The sequence below is a fragment of the Rhinoderma darwinii genome, chromosome 3 (assembly GCF_050947455.1).
Source record: "Rhinoderma darwinii isolate aRhiDar2 chromosome 3, aRhiDar2.hap1, whole genome shotgun sequence".
Taxonomy (NCBI): Eukaryota; Metazoa; Chordata; class Amphibia; order Anura; family Rhinodermatidae; genus Rhinoderma; species Rhinoderma darwinii.
This window is the reverse complement of record NC_134689.1, coordinates 171,420,195-171,437,561: the sequence shown is the minus strand read 5'-3', so window position 1 is coordinate 171,437,561 and position 17,367 is coordinate 171,420,195. Positions and strand designations below refer to the sequence as shown.

Below are 17,367 nucleotides of genomic sequence, written 5' to 3'. Positions count from 1 at the left end.
GTCTAAATATATTAAATATTTTCCGACGCTGGAAGTGGGTGTGAGGCACACCAGGAACCCCGGGAATTGGAAGCTGAATGCGTTTTGGTTAAGATTGATGGATGGAGGGGAAATACGGAACCTGATAAAAGAATATTTTAATTTTAATACTGAGTCGGTGCCGCGGGGAGTGTTGTGGGATGCCATGAAAGCCTGGCTGAGAGGAGTATTCATTCAAAATATTAAACGAATTAAAACTAAATCCAGGCAGTTGGGAGAAAGTTTAGAGGAGCGGGTGACAGAAACAGAAGGGAGACATGTAGAAGAGGGAACCGAGGAGACACTTCGACATTGGGTGGAGGCGCAGACGCTGTTAAAAAATCACCAACTAACAATGGCGGATAATAAACGACTATTCCTTAAACAGCAATATTATGAGGAAGGGGAAATGGCGGGGAGATTACTTGCTAGGATGGCAAAACCGCATGGGGGCAATAATTTCATTCATGGGATTAGGGGGGAGGGGGGGGAGGGTGGAGACGGACACGGGGCAAATCCTGCAAATATTCCAGCGGTTTTATACTGACCTATATACATCCAAAGTGCATTACAACACACAGCAATTGGACGAGTACCTGGGAAACATTAATTTGCCTACCTTGGGCCGGGAGGACCGTGAAAGTTTGGAGACCCCTATTTCACTAGAGGAGTTAGAACAGGCGATAAGAGATATGGCAAATGAGAAAGCTCCGGGTCCAGATGGGTTACCGGGGGAAATCTATAAGGAATATGGGACGGAACTAGCGCCAGAATATTTGAGTACTTTGCAGGATAGTTTTGTCAGAGGTAAACTACCAGACTCCCTATATGAGGCTACGATAGTGGTTCTCCCAAAAGAGGGGAAAGACAGTCAATTACCGGAGTCCTACAGACCAATATCCTTGTTGACATCGGATGTCAAGATCTTGGCAAAGATATTGGCACTGAGGCTGAACAGGGTGGTACAGCATGTTGTGCATGAAGACCAATCGGGGTTCATGCCCTCCAAATCGACAGCGGTCAACCTCAGGCGGCTGTTTTTAAATCTTCAGGCGGCACCGGATGAGCAAGGAGGAAGGGCGGTGCTAACGTTAGATGCTGCAAAAGCGTTCGACTGCGTAGAATGGGGGTATTTATGGCGGGTAATAGAAAAGATGGGATTCGGCCCTAACTTCGTAAAGTGGGTACAGTTGCTATATGTGGCCCCTACAGCCCGCATACGGGTGAATGGTACAATGTCTGAGAAATTTTCACTGGCCCGGGGTACACGACAGGGGTGCCCATTGTCACCATTACTATTCGCCTTGGCGGTGGAGCCACTGGCGTGCCTCATAAGACAGGAGGAACGTATAAGAGGCTTGCAATATGGGGAAATGGAGGAAAAAATTTCATTATATGCAGACGACATTTTAATATATATGACGGACACGGAGAATACACTGCAGGTAGTAATGGATACGATCACAAGGTTTGGGGAGTTCTCGGGATTAAATATTAACTGGACCAAGTCTGCTTTGATGCCACTTGATACAGTGAATATTGTAGATACTGGAGGGGGGATCCGGATTCCGATAGTTTCTGAATTTACGTATCTAGGGGTTAAGGTGACGGCTAGGGTCCAAGACTACATGTCTTTGAATGTTTCACCATTGCTGCTTAAAGTGAAACAAAAGGTGGATGCCTGGAACAGGCTCCCGCTCTCTGCTCTGGGGAGGACTAACTTAATCAAGATGATCCTTATGCCTCAAGTTTTATACATTCTTCATAACTCCCCAGTATGGATACCTAAGCAATGGTTCAGACGATTGCACAATCTCTTTCGGGATCTGGTATGGAAAAAAGGGGTTCCAAGGATTAAATTGGAGAAATTGCAATTGCCCAAAGATGAAGGGGGGGTCGCGCTGCCAAATGCCTGGATATATTACCTGGCTGCCCAGAGCCAACAATTTAAGGGATGGGAGGACACAGAGACTTGGGGTGCCAGTGCACGTTTATTGTCATACATGGGGGGAGGACATAATCCACTAGAGAGTCTGGAAGCGCATACCTTTAAGAGATTGGCGAGTGCTAAACCAACGTTACTCCTGATACATAAAGTATGGTGGCAATGCAAACAGATCCTGGGAGTGGGAATGTGCACCAAATATACTCCCCTATGGCATAATCCGGTCCTGTGGGAATTATACCAATTAGAGGGCATGCAAAAGTGGGAGTTGGCAGGGGTTAGACGAATACAACACTTATATGATGTTAACGGGCTGAGATCATTTCAGCAGTTGAAGGACCTATTTCCACTAGAGCACAATATGTTTTATCAATATTTGCAGATCCGTCATGCCCTACAGGCGCAGGCGCAGGTAGTGGACCTAACGGTTTGTGCTCTTGGGGTCCTGGAGTATGTGGGAAGGGCTGACACGACCAAAGGCCTGATCTCAATGGCGTACAGGAGCTTGCTGTCCAAACACCTGGGAAACCCAATGATGCTGGTAAAAGCGAAATGGGAACGGGATGTTGGTCCATTGACTGAGGAGGAGTGGGAGGAGATATTAGCATCCACATGTCACTTATCACTCAGTCTGGCGCAGAGGAGATCACAACTCTTCCTGATACATAGAGTGTACCGCACCCCGTGGGTATTAAAGCAGATGGGTATTAGAGCGGATGCTAAATGTCCTAGGTGCACGGAAGAGAAAGCAGATATACTGCATATGTTTTGGTCATGTGAGGCTCTGAGGACCCTATGGGGGGAAATATTGGATCTGATAAAACAAGTATATGGTCGGGAATTGGTGGCAGACCCTAAAGTTATGTTGTTGGGAGTAGTGGGAGAATTGGAGAGTGACAGAATGGCAAACCTGGCAATTGCCAAGATATTATATCAAACAAGGAAATGTATTGCTAAACACTGGCTGGATGAGGAGCCACCAGGGATGAGGGAAATTGTAGGAATGGTGAACTATAATATCCTGATGGAGCATAAGATATTTTCTAAAAGGGGCACGGGAAAAAAATTTGAGAAACAATGGAGCAGATGGATGGCCTGCCCTGAGGTGCTGTCACCTGAACTAAACAGAATAAGGGCGAGAGTTGTCTGAGGAACTGGAGGTGGTAGAGTCTGGAGCAAAAAGGGGTGGTGGGGAAACTTGATAAGAGAAATGTGCTCTGGCCAGGATTGGTGCTAGAAACAAAGGGCAGAGATATAGTGGGGGGCCGAGGGGGGACAGGGGGGAAGTTGGGGATTTTCTGATATGCTGTCATTATTGTATACGATGCTGGAAAATTGTAATGTGAATGTTACTATGTTATTTCTTTTATGTGTTCGAATCAATAAAATTGGTTTGATTTAAAAAAAAAAATATATTAAATATTTTCTAATCTGTGACGTGCACTTGAAAGGTAGAACTGAGACGCCTTTTTTTTTTTTGGCTGTCTTCTCTTTCTAACCTATATATGCTTTTTCTCTCCTTGCTTCTCCCATGTCCTAGATCACCCTGCTACTTGTGTAAACCTCTTCCCCCAAATCATCAAATTGAACTGTCAGTTTAGTCATCTAAAAAGAACATGTATCTGTATCTCAATGTGTGGCTCATAGGCTCCCTCAGGCACAGGTATTTAGTCACTGTATGTGACTAGGACTGTCAGTCACGTTTGTACAATATAGTACTGGTTGATGGGTGTTACATATGAGTCATACTGGCTTTGCTTCCTGACACCCTACCAAATTATTTAGAATTTTTAATATCTGATCCTACAATTTTCAGTCCAATTTGACATTATTTTTTTTTATATATATATATAATATAATATTTTTTTTAAAGTTTTAGCTATATCCCATTTTTTAACACCTTTGTGAACACACAACATAACTGTACATCGTGGTTTTTTATGTTTGTGCACCACGACGTCGTGGCTGCCAAAGGATCAGTTGTCCCTGAGGTGAGACTTCCTAGTAACTGACGAGGGACCAATCACAGCTGTCCCCTGTCGGTGATTGGTGAGTTTGTACTGATTTGCCAATCACAGCGCGGTTTACTGACTGGCTAAGAAGACAGTTACAGGCTCTGATCTCTTCAGTTGGTGAAGAGAAGTGATCAGAGCTTCTATCGTGTTGCTGCCCAGTCACAGTCAAGAAAAAGCCCCAATTAACCCCTTGGGGATAGTCAGCCATAGTTAGTCAGTGATGGTTATAGCTAGTCAAGGTTAATTTGTAATTCAGGGCAGTTTTAGCAGGAGATTTATCAACCTTTCTTGGCCAGTTTTCTAATCCCCTCAGGCTGCTCAAAGCAGGGCGTTGCATAGTGAAGGGTCCTTTTTTTTTTAAAAAAAATGTAGGGACAGAAAAGATGACTTACTGCTGAAATCTTTGCATCCAGGCATACATCAAGTTTATGAGGGAAGGGGGTAGATCTTTAAGATCAAATGCTGAAACTATATGATGCCATGAGGAAATCAAAAATACGGTACAACAAATAAGCAGTATACATCAGCCATATTGCATTATAGAGCTCCTACGTTCTATACGGAAATGCTGACCACCAGGGTACCTGCTTTGACTGCCAAAAGAAAATAATAAAATCTCTTCTTTTTGGAGACGTGGGCAGAGGTCAGAGAAAGTTCTGCCTTTTTGAGTGATGAATCCAGAATCATTCTGGGGAAGCACTTAGTCAAGTGCCAACCAGTGGAAAAGAAAGTAGACCCCCCCCCCCCCCCCCAAAAAAAAGGGGTCGGGTCTGCACAAAAAGATATATGTGAAGACATGATATACCGGTGTGCTACACCTGCCACTCCGAACCCAGGCTTTGCATCAAAGAGTACTTCCGCATCTACCACTCCTCTCTAAATTATTACATTTAGAAATCAATTTGCCATTTAAAAATCACCCCGTCCCTTTATTATATCGTTTTTCCCCATTTTGAAATTGGACCAGAGATAAATACCAAAAGTTTTAAAATGGTGTAGTATCTGAAAATAAGGCCTCAAAATCCTTGTGGTGCTCCTTCAATTCAAGGTCCTGCCATGTATCCAGGAGGCCGATTTGGGAATTGGGAGTATTTCGGAACACCAGAGAACTAGTTCAATTTATGTTGGGGTGCGTTTCTACACTTTCTGACTCAGCCTCCTAAGAAGGCTTTTGAGGGGAATAATTTTAATATTTCAGATGTGCATTCCCTGAATTCCATAAAAATAACAAACCGATGCCATCACCATACTTGCTAAACCCTTCAAAAAATATCTTGTGGGCGTGTAGTTTTCAAAATGGAATAATTTTTGGGGGTGTTTTATTGTTCTGGCAATTCAGGACCTGTGTAAACCAAAATAGGGTCGGCAAAACCGCACAAGGAATAACCCTAAGGCTCAATGCACACAATGTATTATGTGCAGCAAATCTGCAGCAGAATAAAATACCAGCAAAGTAAATGAGATTTCAGGAAATTTCATGTACACGCTGCAGGTTTTTACGGCACGTAAATTGACCTGCCTGTGTGTATTTTAAAATCTCCAGCATGTCAATTTATCTTGCTTTTCCGTTTGCGAATTGTATCTGACTAGTTGTAAGGAAAAATGCACCAAAACGCACCGATTTACACATCAAAATGTAAAAACCGCACAAAAAATGTGCGATTATGTGCAGATTTTACCGGCTAATTTTCTGTGTTTTGATGCGTATTTCCTGTAGCGAAATATGCAACGTGTATGTAGCCTAATAAGCCTCAAAATCCTTGTGGTGCTTCCCCAGGCAGCAGTTATAGGGGTATTTCTGAACACTGGAAAAATACCCCAATAAACGCTGAGGCGCCTTTCTCCGCATTTATGCTCTGTTTGAAAAATGTATCCTATATTTGACATATTTGTGGAAAAAATTTAAAATGTCATTTTTGACTCCTGCTTTGCACTAATCCCTTCAAAATATTGACAACACCCCTAGATAAATTCCTTGACGGTTGTAGTTTTCAAAATAGTGCTTCTTCTGGCACCTTCAGTATTTTTCCATAGTGGCTAGGTGCATGGAAAAAAATTTTTGGACCCTGTTCACATCACGTTTTGTGGCCTAAGTTACACGTACACAGGGAAAAGCTGTCTATGTATAGATTATACGTAGGCTATGACAGATAACATTGGCATCCGTCATACATACACTAATATGGGATAATTTTAACCCCTTTAGGACACAGCCTGTTTTGGCCTTGTGGACACAGCCTATTTTTTCAAATCTGACATGTTTCACTTTATGTGGTAATAACTCCGGAATGCTTTTACCTATCCAAGCGATTCTGAGATTGTTTTCTCGTGACATATTGTACTTTATGTTAGTGAAAAAATTTGGTCGATAAATTCAATATTTATTTGTGAAAAACTTCAAATTTTAGCAAAAATTTGCATTTTTCTAAATTTAAATGTATTTGCTTGTGAAACAGATAGTAATACCACACAAAATAGTTACTAGTTAACATCCCCTATATGTCTACTTTATGTTTGCATCATTTTTTTTCACGTACTTTTATTTTTATAGGACTTTACGAGGCTTAGAACTTTAGCAGCAATTTCTCATATTTTCAATAAAATTTCAAAAGGCTATTTTTTCAGGGACCAGTTCAGTTCTGAAGTGGCTTTGAGGGCCTTATATATTAGAAAGTCCCCATAAATCACCCCATTTTGAAAACTACACCCCTCAAGGTATTCAAAACCACATTCAGAAAATATTTTAACCCTTTAGGCGTTTCACAGGAATTAAGGCAAAGTAGAGGTGAAATTTACAAATTTCATTTTTTTTGCCGAAATTCATTTGTAATAAAAAAAAATCTGTAACACAGAAGGTTTTACCAGGGAAACGCAACTCGATATTTATTGCCCAGATTCTGCAGATTTTAGAAATATCCAACATGTGGCCCTAGTGTCCTAATGGACTGAAACACAGGCCTCAGAAGCAAAGGAGCAGCTCGTGGATTTCGGGGCCTCCTTTTTTTAGGAATATATTTTAGGCACCATGTCAGGTTTGAGGCGGTCTTGTGGTACCTAAACAGCCGAAACCCCTCCAAAGTGACCCCATTTTGGAAACTACGCCCCTCAAGGCATTTTTCTAGGGGTATAGATAGCATATTGACCCCACAGTTTTTTTGCAGAATTTAGTGGAATTAGTCTGTGAAGATGAAAATCACCTATTTTTCTGTGGAAACATAGAATTTTTTCATTTTTACAAGGAATAAAGGAGAAAAAGCACCCCAAAATTTGTAAAGCAATTTCTCCCGATTACGGCAATACCCCATATGTGGTCGTAAACTGATGTTTGGACCCACAGCAGGGCTCAGAAGGAAGGGAGCACCTTTTGGATTTTGGAGTGCAGATTTTGCTGGATTGGTTTTCAGTGCCATGTCGGGTTTGCAACGCCCCGGAGGGACCAAAACAGTGGAAACCCGCCAAAAGTGAATTTTTCTAGTGGTATAGTGAGCATTTTGGCCCCTCAGGATCTTTTTTAGAGCTAGGGTGACCAAAAAACAGCGATTTTGGCGCTTTAAATTCTTTATTTATTACAGCGTTCACCGTGCGCAATAAATTACGTTTTAATTTATTCTGCCGGTCGGTAAGATTACGCCGATACCATATGTGTATAGTTTTTTTTAAGTTTTGCAGCGTTTGCACAATAAAATTAAGTTTCTATAAAATAATTTATTTTCTGGGACACGCTATTCTGAGCCGTAACTTTTTTATTTTTTCGTCAAAAAAGCTGTGGGAGGTCTTGTTTTTTGCGGGACGGGTTGTAGTTTTTATTGGTACCATTTTGGGGTAAATGCGACTTTTTGATCACTTTTTATTCTATATCTTGGGAGGGGTGGTGACCAAAAAATAGCGATGCTGACAGTTTTCCGTTTATTTTGTTTGCGGCGTTCACCGTGCGGAAAAATTAACATTATAGTTTCATTGATTGGGTCGTTACGAACGCGGCGATACCAAATATGTGTACTTTTTTTTTAACGTTTTCATCTTTTCCCTATAATAAATGACTTATTATAGGAAAACAAAACCTTTTATTTTTACACTTTTATAAAACATTTTTATTAACTTTTTTTTACTTTTTACACTTTATATTTTTGTTAACTTTTCTTTTACTTTTTACACTTTATTTTTTTGACCTGCAGCCCTGATCGCTGCTAGAATACATTACACTACCTAGGTAGTGTAACGTATTCCAACTGTCAGTGTGACGTCACAGTCACTCTGACAGTTGGTCTACGAGGATCAGCAGAGGCTGATCCTCATAGGCTGACATACATGGCAGATCTGGGGGCCGTTGTCTGGCCCCCGGGTGCCATCACAAGCATCAGAAGCCCCCACGATTGCATGGGGGCTGCTGATGCGCTACAAACCCGCTACATGCGGAGATCGCAATCGAGCCCCGCATGTAACGGGTTAATTGCCGAAATCAGCGGCGATGAGCCGCTGATCGGCAACACTGGAGAGTGTCAGCTCTCGGGGACAGCTGATCTCCAAGTTCCCGACGCACACTGTCGCCGACAGTGTGCATCGGGAACGGCACAGTGACTTTCTGTCACTCTGACAGGAAGCCCATCAGGACCAGCCGAAGGTTGGTCCTGATGGGCTTCTGTCCATGGCAGACCCGGAAGCCATTGTTTGGCTTCCGTTTGCCATACTAACTATCGGCAGACCCCGCGATTTCGGACGGGGGTCTGCCGATATGTTAGAAACCCCTAAAATTCGGCGATTGCACCCGATCGCCGAATTTAAGGGGTTAATGCACCGAAATCAGCGGCAAAGGACCGCTGGCCGGCAAGAGGGGAGTGTCAGCTGTCGGCGACAGCTGACCTCCTGGTTCCCGGTGCACACTGTCGCCGACAGTGTGCACCGGGATTAACTCAGTAACTGTACGTCCTCGTGCGGGAAGTAACTTCCCGCAACGACGGACAGTTACGTCCTGGTGCGGGTAGGGGTTAATGGTTACGTCCTGAACGCTCATGACACTTTCAATGACATATCTGTTAAAAAGATACCTGTACAGCCTATGGGTGACAAATGCTACTGTTAGGCATTCATTTAATGCATCCGTTAGCCATAGGCTATAACAGCATCCGTTTAATGGATACATCCGGAAAAGCTCATGACGTATCCATTTAACGGATGCCTGTGACGTATACCGGCCAGACAGATGGCAAAAGGACGCTCTCTTTTGGCTTTCGTCAGACAATTGTGCTCTATGGATACGTTTAGCGTGTAACGTGTGTGTTCCATATTAGGGTTATACTTCAAAAAATATATTTTTTTTAAAAAATCTATATGAAAACCGCCATCAACTTGAAATTATAATTTTAAAAAAAGTACAATATATGAGGTAAAAATAATGTCAGGATTTCTTGGTTATGCAAAACCAGTGAAACATCTGCTAAATTGACACACACCTAAAATCTGGCTTGGTCCTGAAGCTTTAAAATGGCTTAGGCCCAGTCTATACAAAAGAATGATTAACCCCTTTAGGACTAAGTTCTTCTAGTGGTCTGTGATCTAAGTAACAATAAATTGATGCATTTCTTGTTTGTCTTCTGAGAAGAACCAGCGTCAAGCTCTAGTTGTCCAACGCTTCCTATGGATGAATTGCAGATGCAGCAGAAATCTTCTAAAACTAGTAGCAAAACGGAACATGGCAACCTGGTTTCTCAAAGTACAGACCCAGAGGAAAATGATGAGGAGATGGCAGGTAGTGCTTTCATACCACTATAGACCTTTATCTATCTTCACTTTATTATCAACGAATAAATATCAAAACATGTCCAAGTTTGTTCAGTAAATGCTCACTACACTTCGTAGTTGCACATGCCATTGGTTTCTCTACTTAGAAATATCCATCAATATTCAATTCTTGCAGTTTGTTTTACGTTGTGTTACCACCAAGACGAATGTGTACTCCGCGTCCTTCACACCCTGATTGACGGACCAGCTTTTTGTTTAACAGGGCTTTATTTCCAAGAGATACCACACCATTTTCTTGCTGTACATTAATATTGAGGAATTATAATTAGGGAAATTCAACTTTAAAGGGGGTTTGCCCACCAAACACATGTATCCCCTATCCACAGGGTAGGGAATACATGTGTGATCAGTGGGGGTCCGACCCTTGGGACCCCAAGTGATGTAGAGAACGGGGGACCCGATGTGCTCCATGAGAATGGAGCATCGGTTCGAATGGCCCTTTCTATGGGACTTCCAGGACCGCTGTCTCCAGCAGCTTTATAGAAATGAACGGAGTGCTGGTCAAGCATGCGCACCAGCACTCCGTTCTCATGGAGCGCTTTGGGGGAATTCTGGTCCCCCATTTTCATCGTTGGGGTCCCAGCGGTTGGACCCCCAACGATCACACATGTATCCCCTATACTGTGGATAGGGGATACATGTGTTTGGGGGAAAACCCTTTTAAGTACTGTAAATAGAATATTTGCTGAACACGATGAATATTAACTACTTGGGGCTATGAAAGCTCAGGGATGATTGTATCACCTCGCTGTGGAAAAACATTGGGAATTTCATTTTAGCTGGAGTTATCCTCCTGTATATTTCACGGTTGTATAGATGTGATAATTGTGTTTGTCATTTAATGTTCCAGGTTTTGGAATTTTTTCCTTTAATCATCTGAAAAGAATAACAAGAGACTTTGATGATCGACCACTTGCTGAAGGAGGAAATAAAATTGGAGAAGGTGGCTTTGGAATTGTTTTCCAGGGCCACATAAAGGATAAAAAAGTAGCAGTGAAAAAACTGACAACTGTAGGTATCAATCTCCTTCCATAAGATAGTGATTTGTAAAAGTGCTCACTATGCAGCTTTCCCTGCCAGAACTCTGGAGGCTGGATGGTACATCTGCCACCAAGATGAATTGTTTTTTGCTGATTGGCCGCAAGCCAATGACAGACAGGGGTCCCCTCACATTTCATTATATGGCAAATTCATCTGGTTTCTTAATTTTAATGTATATTAAATATTTGACAAAGGATTATAAGTAGCCACATAACGTGTTTAATTACTAGTGTCTGTATTTGTGTAACTGTTATATCACGTGAAATAGTAAATGCCTACCATTTTTATACAGTTTGCAACCAAACAATAATTTGATGTTTTTGACATCTTTGAGGAATTTTAGCCCACTTTTCTTCAGGCCAAGACTTTGACTGAAACAGTCCAACGTTGTAATTTTTTTGTCCTGTAAACCATTCAGGCATTGACTTGCCTTTGGGTTTCCTTTTAAAGGTGAATGTGTCATCAGAAAAAAAAAAAAAAGTACTGTTTTAATCAAGTTATTATGCAAAACATATATATATTTTTTTAAATACGTTTTGCGATGGTTTTTTCAATTTTCTATGTCCCTATATTTAAAATATATATATATATATATATATATATATATATATATATATATATAATTTTTTTTTTTTTTTTTTTTTTGAGACCTTGCAATTTTCACTCTGGTCACCGAGCCCCACAATAGACTGACACTTCCTGTTCTGTAGAGATCACTTTTCAGCAGTCATTTCATTATCATCACAGACAGGATTACAATGCAAGGTAACCACTAAATTATGATGCTGGAGGTAGAAAATAGGAAGTGTGTGTGTGTGTGTGTGTGTGTGTGTGTGTGTGTGTGTGTGTGTGTGTGTGTGTGTGTGTGTTGTTTTTACTTATGTAAATTTTTTTTGTAACACTGTATGACTAGGGTATTTAAACCCACACTTGAGTGTCAGTCGCTGCTTGAGAAAGATCCCAGTAAGCAGGATCGAAACGTTGCCTGTGGGGTGAATAAACGTATCCCCTTTTTTCACTTACTACTTTGGTGTGCTGCCTCAACTCTCTTTGTTTGCTGTTCATCAGAGGGCCCGTAGCCTGAGCCTAGGAGGAGTTGCGCTCAATACTGGAGCAGTGCTGCTTTCCTTTTTATATATATATATATATATACACACACACTACTGTTCAAAAGTTTAGGGTCACTTACAAATTTCCTTATTTTTGAAAGAAAAGCACAGTTTTTTTTTTTTTTTTCAATGAAGATAACATAAAATTAATCAGAAATACACTCCATACATTGTTAATGTGCTAAATGACTATTCTAGTTGCAAACGTCTGGTTTTTAATGCAATATCTACATAGGTGTATAGAGGCCCATTTCCAGCAACCATCACTCCAGTGTTCTAATGGTACATTGAGTTTGCGAACTGTGTTAGAAGGCTAATGGATGATTAGAAAACACTTGAAAACCCTTGTGCAATTATGTTAGCACCGCTGTAAACAGTTTTGCTGTTTAGAGGAGCTATAAAACTGACCTTCCTTTGAGCTAGTTGAGAATCTGGAGCATTACATTTGTGGGTTCGATTAAACTCTCAAAATGGCTAGAAAAAGAGAGCTTTCATGTGAAACTCGACAGTCTATTCTTGTTCTTCGAAATGAAGTCTATTCCATGCGAGAAATTGCCAACAAACTGAAGATTTCCTACAACGGTGTGTACTACTCCCTTCAGAGGACAGCACACACAGGCTCTAACCAGAGTAGAAAGAGAAGTGGGAGGCCCCGCTGCACAACTGAGCAACAAGACAAGTACATTAGAGTCTCTAGTTTGAGAAATAGACGCCTCACAGGTCCTCAACTGGCAGCTTCATTAAATAGTACCCGCAAAACTCCAGTGTCAACGTCTACAGTGAAGAGGCGACTCCGGGATGCTGGCCTTCAGGGCAGAGTGGCAAAGAAAAAGCCATATCTGAGACTGGCTAATAAAAGGAAAAGATTAATATGGGCAAAAGCACGCAGACATTGGACAGAGGAAGATTGGAAAAAAGTGTTATGGACAGACGAATCGAAGTTTGAGGTGTTTGGATCACACAGAAGAACATTTGTGAGACGCAGAACAACTGAAAAGATGCTGGAAGAGTGCCTGACGCCATCTGTCAAGCATGGTGGAGGTAATGTGATGGTCTGGGGTTGCTTTGCTGCTGGTTAAGTGGGAGATTTGTACAAGGTAAAAGGGATTTTGAATAAGGAATGCTATCACTCCATTTTGCCATACCATACTCTGTGGACAGCGCTTGATTGGAGCCAATTTCATCCTACAACAGGACAATGACCCAAAGCACACCTCCAAATTATGCAAGAACTATTTAGGGAAGAAGCAGGCAGCTGGTATTCTATCTGTAATGGAGTGGCCAGCGCAGTCACCAGATCTCAACCCCATAGAGCTGTTGTGGGAGCAGCTTGACCGTATGGTATGCAAGAAGTGCCCATCAAGCCAATACAACTTGTGGGAGGGCCTTCTGGAAGCATGGGGTGAAATTTCTCCCGATTACCTCAGCAAATTAACAGCTAGAATGCCAAAGGTCTGCAAGGCTGTAATTGCTGCAAATGGAGAATTCTTTGACGAAAGCAAAGTTTGAAGGAGAAAATTGTTATTTGAAATAAAAATCATTATTTCTAACCTTGTCAATGTCTTGACTATATTTTCTAGTCATTTTGCAACTCATTTGATAAATATAAGTGTGAGTTTTCATGGAAAACACAAAATTGTCTGGGTGACCCCAAACTTTTGAACGGTAGTGTGTGTGTGTGTGTGTGTGTCTATATATATATATATATATATATATATATATATATATATATATATATAATCTTGTCATCTGCAGATTTTTGCACCTGGTCTTTCTTCCAAAAGCTGCAAGTACAGTATAGTGGGATTTCTGAGGGGAAGCGCAAAGCGTGTGCAAGATTACCCCAAAGAGGGAAACCAGATATTTATTACACTAACAGAACTAACAGTGCCCAAGGTTGAAATCCTTAGAGCACCTACCTACTCTCCCGACATGTCTGTTTTATTAAATACTTGCATTCCCCATGAAATAACAATTCTGGAGCATCTTCTCTTAGCGTTCTGCAATGTGCTAAGAGAATTCATTAGTAAGCGGACAACTGGGTGCTAGCAGTTGAGGGAGTGTCCCTACACAGTCTGTCACCGTCCAATCAGTGCACACAGTCTGATTGTGTAGGGACTTGTCCCTCTTGATAAGGGAATGGTAACGCCCAGTTGTCAATGTGTTTATACATTTCTTGGAGGAATAGAACAACGTGCAGTTCTGAAAAAAAAAAAAAAAAAAAGGTCCTCCGGATTTGTGATGTATTCACTACATCAGGCATATCCGGAGAGCTGACTGGTCCTTTTTAAGGTCCCTCTGGGTTCATTAGGCATCGCCTATCTGACTCAAGTTTAGCCTTCTGAGGCATGACTTTGACCTGATGACCACCGCTTTATATAATGCAAACAATAACTAAAAACTTCCCAACAGGTTGTAGAAGTGAACGACTGTTTTCTGCATTCATCTATAAATGACCAATTGTATCTGTATTTGTATAACATGTACCTATGTTTACAATGACTTGACGTAACCTAAACGCATCATTGTCTTATTTTCATAGATTGCTGATGCTAGTTTGCAGGACCTTAAAGATCAGTTTGAACAAGAAATAAAAACAATGGCTCAGTGAGTATAGATAACAGCTACTACTACTTTATGTGCAGAATTGGTCGCATATTTTGTTTCTTGCAGTATGGGTCGCATGTATTTATTACAGTATATGCAGTAAAGTATATAGCTTCACTGCTCTCACTCTTTGTCTTCTATATTTTTCTGCAAAGAATTTAGAACTATTATTGAGACGATAGCGTTATGTGTAAAAGCTTGTCTGTAGTCCACTATGCGGACGCTTACAGCATTCGTATCGGTGATTGCTAATAAGAGTATCTGCTTGTGTAAATGGGCCTTTTTTTTTCTTGGGGCCATGGTTCTGGGTAGAGATGAGCGAACTTATGAAAAGTTCGGTTCGGCTTGTTCGCCGAATTTCACGAAAAAGTTCGATTCGGACCGAACTAGTTCTGACCGAACCTGTAATTTCCGTGCGCCGAGCATGGTACTGTCCAGGGTGCTGAAAGAGTTAATGGGCTGCATTAACTCTTTCAGCAACCTTGACAGTACCATGCTCGGTGCGCGGAAAGTACAATTTTAATGTGATAAAAAAATAATAATAAATATGTTCATACTTACATTCCTCCTGTCCGGCCTCCAGAGATGACGTTTCATCCATGTCGCCGCTGCAGCCAATCACAGGCTGCAGCGGCCTTTGCAGCCAATCACAGGCTGCAGCGGCCTCTGCAGCCAATCACAGGCTTTAGCGGCGGTCACGCACTTCAGGATGACGTCAGAAGGCCGGCCTCCAGGGATGACGCTTCATCCCACGTGACCGCCTCTGCAGCCAATCACAGGCTGCCGCGTCAGGAAAGAAGGTCGGACTGGAGGAAGAAGAGGGACTCCTCACCAAGACAACGACCGGGTACGTATGAAAAATGCTTTTTATTTTATTTTTAATCAGCAGTCTCTTTTCTCTATCAGTGATTGAAAGAGACAACTGGCTGCCGATTAGTATAATAATTTTGTAATGTTTTTTCTGCCCGCCCGGGTTTGGTCAAAACGTGTTCGGCCGAACCCGGTGAAGTTTGGATTCGCTGCGAACCGAACTTTTCGCGATGTTCGGACTGAAACCGGGTTCGGATGTCCCGGTTCGCTCATCTCTAGTTCTGGGCATTTATTGAGAAAAACTCTATCTTTTATTTACATTGGCTATATTTTCGGCAGATGTAAAATATGTCATTCTTAGTATATATCTTCATTACCTGGAGCCAGTTTCACTTATTTTTAAGTTTTTGTTTTTATTCTGTGTACAGTAAAATTCTGATTCTACCTGGAAACCATCCACAAGCAGACTAGGCTTCTAATTATGGCTCGTTTACCTTTAATAAACCCTGTAATAGTCATATTAGTGACATATACAGCTCAGTGGTTAGCACTATTGTCTTGCAGCACTCGAGTCCTGGGTTCAAATCAGTCCAAGGATGACATCTGCAGGGAGTTTATGTTCTCTCCATGTTTACGTGGGTTTCCACCTGATACGCTGCTTTCCTCCCACGCTCCAAAAATATACAGAAAGGGAATTTGATTGAGTTCCACTGAGGACAGCAAGTGACGACAACTCTTGTACAGCGCTGCGTGATATGTTGGTGCTATATAAGTAACATAAAGAAGTATAAAACCTAATACTGGAAATACATGTATTAAAAATAAGCTTTGTATGGTATATTTATTGGCCAATCACCATAATGGAACATTCACGGCAGGACACTGTTCTGCCCTTGCCATAAAATAAACTGAAAAATAACATTTGTAACACAGAAATGTGGAACTTAATATTAAACGTAATAATACTTTTAATTTCATGTCTTTCTAGATGTCATCATGAAAACATTGTGAAACTACTCGGCTTCTCCAATGATGGTGACGGTTACTGCCTTGTTTACACATACATGTCTAATGGTTCTCTACTAGACAGGTTGGCTTGTCTGGTATGTGTATTATGTATTTTTTTTTATTTTTGCTAGAAGGAAGTGATGTTAATACTGTTTGTTTGACATGTATGTAACTCTATTATTTCAGAATAGCACAGCTCCATTGTCCTGGAGTAGGAGATGTATTATTGTATTGGGAACAGCACATGGAATTAAGTATTTACATGAAAACAATCATGTTCATAGAGACATTAAGAGGTTGGTGATGATCATAGCGCAGTCATTTTAGAGTTTAATCGTGTTGCGTTGTTTTGCAATTTTTTTAAAATTTTTTTTTTAGTGCAAATATCCTTCTGGATGATAATTTTACCCCGAAAATCTCTGATTTTGGCCTTGCGAGAGCTACTGGACATCTGGCACGCACCATTATGACAGAAAGAATTGTTGGCACCACAGCCTATATGGCCCCAGAGGCCCTACGAGGCGAGGTCACTATAAAGTCTGACATATTCAGCTTTGGAGTGGTGAGTAACAGTAGCATTCTGCTTGTGCACTTCGATTATAATGGTCTTTCCATAGCTGCCTCAGACATTATTTGCCTAATATGTGACAACAATAGTTGTTTGTCTCAGAAGTACATAATACATTTATTGAATATATAAAGTTGCTTAAATTTAATGTCTGAGAATGTTAATCATCTAATTTCACTTAACACCATATTTCTAGGTATTGTTGGAAATAATCTCTGGACTTGCCCCATTTGACGAGGAGCGGAATCCAGCATTAGTGGTAACCGTGTTTTGTGTTTTTGTTTTTTTTTGTTTTTTTAATGTTCATTGACCATTTTATTTACATAGCAGTAATAAAATAAAGAAGGTAACAATGTGATTGTTTTTTCGGTACAAGAAAATTATTCTTAGAGGGGTTGTCTTAGATGAGAAAATAAATCATCCCGTCCCCCCCACAAACTTCTACCA

The 17,367-nt window shown here is 41.1% G+C and overlaps 1 protein-coding gene across 3 annotated transcripts in view; it reads left to right on the top strand.

Moving 5' to 3' along the window:
* IRAK4 (interleukin 1 receptor associated kinase 4) overlaps positions 1 to 17,367 on the top strand; it is a 29,156-nt gene that overhangs the window by 7,917 nt on the left and 3,872 nt on the right. For all 3 annotated transcript variants that reach the window (XM_075857044.1, XM_075857045.1, XM_075857043.1), the window contains exons 4-10: positions 9,578 to 9,724; positions 10,628 to 10,788; positions 14,470 to 14,534; positions 16,333 to 16,447; positions 16,539 to 16,648; positions 16,731 to 16,914; positions 17,117 to 17,179. In XM_075857044.1, coding sequence (XP_075713159.1) covers positions 9,578 to 9,724; positions 10,628 to 10,788; positions 14,470 to 14,534; positions 16,333 to 16,447; positions 16,539 to 16,648; positions 16,731 to 16,914; positions 17,117 to 17,179 — 845 coding nt within the window. The remainder of the gene's footprint in view (positions 1 to 9,577; positions 9,725 to 10,627; positions 10,789 to 14,469; positions 14,535 to 16,332; positions 16,448 to 16,538; positions 16,649 to 16,730; positions 16,915 to 17,116; positions 17,180 to 17,367) is intronic.